This window comes from Hordeum vulgare, chromosome 7H (genome assembly GCF_904849725.1).
Source record: "Hordeum vulgare subsp. vulgare chromosome 7H, MorexV3_pseudomolecules_assembly, whole genome shotgun sequence".
Lineage (NCBI taxonomy): Eukaryota > Viridiplantae > Streptophyta > Magnoliopsida > Poales > Poaceae > Hordeum > Hordeum vulgare.
The window spans coordinates 191680632-191688072 of NC_058524.1; the positions used below are offsets into that span (position 1 = coordinate 191680632).

Sequence of the window (7441 nt, forward strand, 5' to 3'; positions counted from 1 at the left end):
ATTGGTCGCCAAAGCCTTCCGAGTGGGTTTTTATTGGCCCCAGGCCAATGAAGCAGCAAGATACCTAGTGGAGCTGTGTGTTGGATGCCAATTCTACAAAAAACAGTCGCACAAGCCCGAATCCGCACCAAAGACAATTCCCCTCACCTGGTCGTTTTCCGTCTGGGGTCTTGACATGGTCGGTCCCCAGCGGCCCGAAATGAGTGGATTCACCCACCTACTTGTGGCAATGGACAAGTTCACCAAGTGGATAGAAGCGAAGCCCATAAAGATCTTGAATTCAGCAACCTTCATGAGCTTCATCCGACCGATCATGTTCAACTTTGGAGTCCCCCATGATATCATCAAAGATAACGGATCCAACTTTGACTTGGACAAGTTCCGCAAATTCTGCTATTCCCAAGGCACTCGGGTTAACTATGCCTTCATGACTCACCCACAGTCGACTGGACAGGCAGAACGAGCAAACGAATTGATCTTACAAGCATTGAAGCCGCGTCTCATGAGGGACCTGAAGTATGCCGCAAGAGCCTCGGCCGAAGAACTGTCATCAGTATTGTGGGGCCTATGAACGACTTTTAATCGCTCCACCAATTGCACCCCCTTCTTCACGATGTAAGTGTCTGAAGCTGTCTTGCCGAGTGACTTGATTAACAACCCCCCAGAGTGGAAATGTACACCAAAGCTAAAGCTGAAGAGGCGCGGCAGGACAATTTGGATCTCCTGGACGAGGAGAGAGATCTATCCCTCATCAGATCAACATTGTATCAGCAAGATTTGAGGCGCTACCATGACAAACAGGTCGGAGGACGCACCTTTCAGGAAGGTGACCTTGTCCTTCGACTCGATAAACATAAGCCTCACAAGCTAGCGCCGCCGTGGCAAGGGCCTTTTGCGATCTTTAGAGTCCTAAACAATGGAGCCTATCGGCTCTACAACTTCAAGGACGATGTAGAAGAGCCTCGAACTTGGAACGCGGATCTACTCCACAAGTTCTTCACATAGGACACATAAAACCTTTTTCTCATTCAAGTAATGAACTCCAAAGTCATTTTGATTAACAAAAGTTTACCTCTGTCGTACTTTGTCAAAATTCATCAAAATTTCACTTTTTCACTCCCGTGATTTCCACAACTTCCTATTGCCCCCGGTCAGTGAACCGACTTAGCTGTGATCCAATAATCGGCTAAGTTTAAATATACTTCGAGTGAGGACATCATCTACACTCGGGGGCTTAGGTATGATCGAGTCATCGCCTAAGTTAAAAAATACTCCGAGTGAGGACATCATCCACACTCGGGACTTAGCTCTGATCCAGTCATCGCCTAAGTTAAAAAAATACTCCAAGTGAGGACATCCTCCACACTCGGGGCCTTAGTTACGATCCAGTCATCGCCTAAGTTAAAAAATACACTGAGTGAGGACATCATCCACACTCGGGGGCTTAGCTGAGATCCAGTCATCGCTTAAGTTAAAAAAAAACTCCGAGTGAGGACATCATCCACACTCAGGGTCTTAGCTGCGATCCAGTAATCGCCTAAGTTCCAATATACTCCGAGTGAGGACATAATCCACACTGAGGGGCTTAGCTGCAATCCACTCATCGCCTAAGTTAAAAAACACTTCGAGTGAGGACATTATCCACACTTGGAGGCTTACCTACGATCCATTAATAGCCTAAGTTCAAATATAGTCCGAGTGAGGACATCATCCACACTCCGGGGCTTAGCTGCGATCCAGTCATTGCCTAAGTTAAAAAATACTTCGAGTGAGAACATCATCCACACTCGAAGGCTTAGTTGCGATCCAGTAATCGCCTAAGTTTAAATATACTCCGAATGAAGATATCATCCACACTCGAGGGCTTAGGTGCGATGACTGGATTTTTCATGATTTTAAGAAAATATTACAAAAAATATAAAAAATGTTCACAATTTTTTTTTTATTTTTTTAATAATATCTATTATTTATCTAAAAATATTTATTATATAAAGTTCATGAATTGTTTTAAAAACATGAATTTTAATAATGTTTGTGACTGAAAAACATATTCGTGAAATTTTAAAAGTGTTCTTCAACTTTTAAAAGGCTCATGATTTTCAAAATATATTCTCAGATTTTAAGAATGGTCAACATTTTTTAAACAAATTTGAAATTTAAATAAACATAATGAAAATAAAAAAATAAAAAACACTGGTAAATGGCTAAAAATCCTGCAAAACTAAAACTCGCAGAACCATAGATTAAAAAGTCAGCAGTACCATAAAACAAACCGAAGCAAATGGTCTGTTTTCCAAACGCTATATTTTTAGCCAACATGTTACAATTCCCAATGTGTGTAACGAGTATAAATGGAATAGGATCCTCCGACGCGAAATATAGTCAGCATTTCTCCAACTCCTTAGCCGCCCACCTCGCCTAGTTGGTAAAAGAATTTGTTCATTAGCGAGCATGTAGCCAGCTGCAGCCAAACCACGTTAGCCTGCCGCTGTCTGTGGTTTTTTTTTTTTTTTAGAACGAAGGCTATTTTGAATTAACAAAGTCATTAACTCGTTAGGAATTACAACGATCCGTATAATGAGAAGAAAAAAACTAAAAATAGCAGATACAAGATACTACAAAAACCGCTTACAAGCACCACAACAGAAAACACAATGATACAACTACAAGAAAACTAGCTAATTGTTGATGGAGCCCTTCGACGCGAGAGAAGCACCAACGCAAGACAACAAGCGGATTTCAAGAGGGGATGACGCCCAACGATGATGAGCATGCCCTCATCTACTCTAGACGGAGACCACCATCATCAAAATCTCCCTTCTTCAATATCAAAGGGGACCCCTGCCCCTCGCCTTGGATCGAAGGGCGTTGGACCGTCGCACATTGAAGCAGCTCACCCTAGAGCAAGGAAAGGTAGAGATTCTGAAGCACCTTGGAAGATTCTGAGCGTGCCCAAACCACTAAGCAGACATCACCAGGAGAAGAACCTAACCGCAGCTCGATGGTCCAAACACGAGGAACTGAAGCAGTTGAAGGACGAGGGCGCCAAGAAACATGTAGCAGAGATGATAAGCGACCGAAGTTGAGACAAGATCAAGGCTCAAGTAAAAAGGATCCATGTCCAAACCGCCCACGACGTCGTGCTGCTCACTAGGGAGAGGAACCCTATCCCCTTCCTCTACCATGGCAATGGCATCGACGCACCGGCAAACACACACTAACGGTCGGTCAATGGACAACCTCAGGGAGCTAATCTTGTGGAAAGTCATCCCGACGATATCTCCTATTGCGATGTCCCTGCTCGCCGGAGAACCGCATCCAAACACCAACGCGCACCCCCAACTCACCCAAAGACGACACCTTCGGAAAGGTGACGACGCAAGCCGCGCCACTGTTGCGAAGACCAGGATGTCTAAGGTTTTCACCTGGGTATGAGAGGGGAGGAGAGGGGATAGAACCTTGATGGTGCCTCCGAGAAGGGATACGGCGCCAGCACACGTCGCCGCCGTCATGACCAGAACAACCGACCAAAGATTTCTCCCGGGCCGTGCTCGTAACTCCGATATCCCCACCTTGAACGGATCCGGTGACCGACGGCCGCCACGACCCAGATCCAGTGGGGAAAAGGTGTAGGAAGGGGGAGGAAGACCTCCAGATCTGACGAGCAGCCAGGGGCACAAGGCCACCCGCTGCGACCGTCGCCCAGAGCCTCCAGTACTCGTCGCCAGCACGACCAAGGGGGAGGAGGAGCACCAGCGAACTCCGCTCGCCGCCGAGCCGGCGCTGCTGCATCACCCGCCGCCGCCGCCTCGGCTCCCGGAGCCCTCCGCGCGGAGCCGAAGCAGCACGACCTCGCCACCACCTTCCTTGGCAGGCACGCAGACTTCGCCGGTGACACCTCTGACGGTGGCGAGGAGGGAAAGGGAGGGGGAGGCTTGGTGGCTAGGGTTTCATCGCCGCCCGCGTCACCACGAGCGGAGCGAAGCCCTGTGGGTTAGTGCTAGAACCCTTTCATGAGTTCGAGTACGGTCTTGTTTGGATCGATGATTCGTCTGAGTTTTTTTATAGCATCAACCGTTTGAATATATCATGCCTGTTAGTTAGACCATGACGTGAATAAATCTATCTACAATTTACAACCATATATTACAACCATATAATGGAAGATATGTACGGTTATATCTTAGCTACCCAGGTGAGTTTCTTAGGTTTGATGATCCAACATCCAAGCCTTTGCATGGGTTTTAAGATTATGACTTTCAAAAATACTTCATCCGTTCCTAAATGTAAGTCTTTTTAGAGATTTCACTAATGAACTACGTACGGATGTATATAGACATATTTTAGAATGTAGATTCACTCATTTTGTTCCGTATGTGAACCATTAGTAAAATCTTTTAAAAGACTTATATTTAGAAACGGAGGGAGTACAAAGTTACAGTCCGTGGAGTCCTCCTTTTTATTAGCTTGGGATCCTACTCCTACTCCTAATTCCTAATTAATTTTGGTAAGAATCGTTAGGTGTCGGTTCTTACCTCCTAGTGAGATAGAACCCATTTATATTTTCACACATGGCTTTGGATTTTGCCAGCCCGGCCATGAATACAGTGTATAAAATTGCTAATCAATTTCTGAATATTCCACCCATATTATAGCTTTTATTTTGTAGCAATATTAAATGAAATACATAGGAGGGAAACCGCAATGTCAGTGGCGGCAGCACATGGGTGCGGGGGACGGACAAGAAAGAAAAGTGAGAGGAGAGGCCAACTCAGGGTTTTACATATGATTTGTGGGTTTTCCATTCGCCTTGGGTCAAAATTTAGAATAGCTCGTAAATTAAGTACTTCCTCTGTCATGGTTTAGAAGGCATGCATGAATTTTTTTTAAAACCTAGGTGATTATTGATTGGCTGTAAAATGAGTTAAAAAATATTCCCTCCGTTCCTAAATATAAGACCTTTTAGAGATTGTACTATAAACTACATACGAATGTACATAGACATATTTTAAAGTATAGATTCACTTATTTTGCTCCGTATGTAGTCTTCTAGTGAAATACCTAAAAGGTCTTATATTTTGGAACGGAGGAAGTAGCATTCACACTACGCATGCATATAGAAGTAGTACAACGAAGTACTAATTAGCTGCTATGAGTAAATGCAATGCATCTTAAACCTTGTGTGTTGTGGAAATGCAAGCAAACTTAACCGTGCCTTCTAAACCGTGACGGAGGTAGTAGGACAATAAACCACTGCAAATTAAGTATTTATTTAGAATCATCATCTCTAGGATCTTTTCTAAAACTCCAACTATTTTTCTTACCAAGATGTCATGCATCTCCCGCTACGGGAAATCAATGTTTTTACAAATTTCAATTGATATTCCGCTGTCATTTTTCTCTTCCGGTGCACTTGTCTCAACAGGAAGCAGCTATGGAACGAAACATAGTACTCTCTCCATCCCCAATTACTCGTCTCAGAAATAGATATATCTAAACGTATTTATAGTTTTATATACATTTATTTTTATCCATTTTCGTGATAAGTAATTTAAGGCCGAGTGACTGGAAGAAGATTAGGTGGCTGGCTTTTACAGGGAAAAGAACGAGTGCACAATGAGATAGGAAGTTGCAGGCCCCACTTACATAAAAATGCATCACACGCTTTACAATTCACGATGAGTCAGACACCGTAACATATGATAATTTTTGTAAACAGAATAGCATTGAATTCTTAGAAAAAAGAGTGAATAGATCAAATATAAATTATCTTCTCAATAGGGTGCGCCTTGATCTCATCGATAACCGACGGGAAGCGTTGCATGAGCCACAGGTACCCCTCGGTTACCACAATTCTCGTGAAGTTCTTCCCCACCATGAAGAAGTCGAGGCACCTGTTCTTGAGCTCTGGACAGTTGTGCATGTCAGCATAACCTAATGTCGTCGCGACTGTCTCCACCGATACCATGTTCCATAGCTTCTGAGCACACATGAGCTTCAATCTGCCGAGGTCGTACCTGTCCGCTGCTGCAAGGACACACTGAAGCTGTTGGGCTGATGGGAAAAAGCTTTCGGGACCTAACTCCACGGACAGTCTGTCCGTGTACATGAACCGAAGCATAGCTCTGAAAGTTGACGGCTCGATGTCATGCAATGTGATGCACTGCATGGTAGCCTCTGCTAAGGAACCGAAGAGCTCTGCTCTGAACACTGACGATCGGGCGGCGAGCACGGCCCGGTGGGCACTGAACGTCTCGCCGCCGACCACGAAGGAAACGTCTGAACCGTCGGGGCACTCCAGCAGGCTTCCGAGATGGTCGCCTATGTTCGTGGCCGGCACCGCTATGGAGTTCCCAGGCAGAGCTATGACACCACAGATAAGCGTGATCACGCCGTTCTTGACATAGCTCGACTCCAGGCAATTTCGCTTCACGCAGAGATCACCAGATCAGCTGACGTAGTTACCTTTTGTGTATTCGTCGATCTCCAGCACTGACCTTTTTAAGCGGCACGAAGGAGCGCCGTCACTTCGCACCAGGAAGCCCTCGCAGAAGCCATTGAACCTGTTGAATTGGCTGTCCAGGGAGAGATGGAGCTCGAGGGCAACCTCCTCGTCGTCTTCCCAGTAGCCGCATTCTATCTTCCAGCTGTAGTGCTCCGCGGAAATGCTTTTGGAGACGGGGTTGATGGGGTCATGGTTTTTTATTTCTGGGTAATCAAGTTTGAACTCGGTGAAACTGGAGTCGACCATTTTCGCATATGGAGTAAAACTGTACCACCAGGTTGAATTTATAAACAAGTGTTTGTGGACACTTGGGATCCCCAGCCCAGAGGGAGCAATGTGAAAATCTTTCCAACCCCTCGAGAATCTGAATGTGTGGCGCCTTGGGTATCGAGCAGGGAGACGAGATGATTGTATTCCGATGAAGGCTGTGTTAATTAGTACTCCTCCAAAATTAAAAAAAAGAATAGTACTAGTACTTCAGTTCAGTGGCTCGTCGGCTGATCTACCGCGGCACACGCGGCAGCCGTGTTGCAACAACAAATGAACGCAGTGACGACCGCGCAATATGCCAAGCTGCCAACATCGATAAAATTATCGGTATTGCTACGTCAGTCACTTTTGCGAGAAGCTCCGAGGCCTAAATCCCCCTATACTATATACTATTTCAAGCCCCGAACATGCCGCCTGAATCCCCCTGTAATATATACTACTTCCTTTATACCTAAATAATTGTAGTTGAGGAGAATTAAACTAGTTTTTTTCAGCTATAATTATTTAGGAATGGAGGAAGTATGAAAGATGTAGTATCATTTTTTTTAACCCGACTTAAGAGGTTACAGAAACCGGTCATAAAATTTCTAACTCAAACGGAAGCCTTAAACATGCCTTAAAGTCCGGACTAACCGACATCCTTCATATTCAATCCAAATATAGTGC

General features: G+C 44.9%; 1 protein-coding gene across 1 annotated transcript; it reads right to left on the bottom strand.

Annotated features, from left to right (window-relative positions):
• Positions 1-5617: 5617 nt before the first annotated feature.
• Positions 5618-6751, bottom strand: LOC123408602 (BTB/POZ and MATH domain-containing protein 1-like). The gene is made up of 2 exons (XM_045101670.1): positions 6536-6751; positions 5618-6427 (listed from the first exon to the last, which is right to left on the bottom strand). The coding sequence occupies exons 1-2, from the start codon at positions 6749-6751 to the stop codon at positions 5756-5758; spliced, it is 888 nt and encodes a 295-aa protein (XP_044957605.1). The 3' UTR covers positions 5618-5755.
• Between the last annotated feature and the right edge of the window lie 690 nt (positions 6752-7441).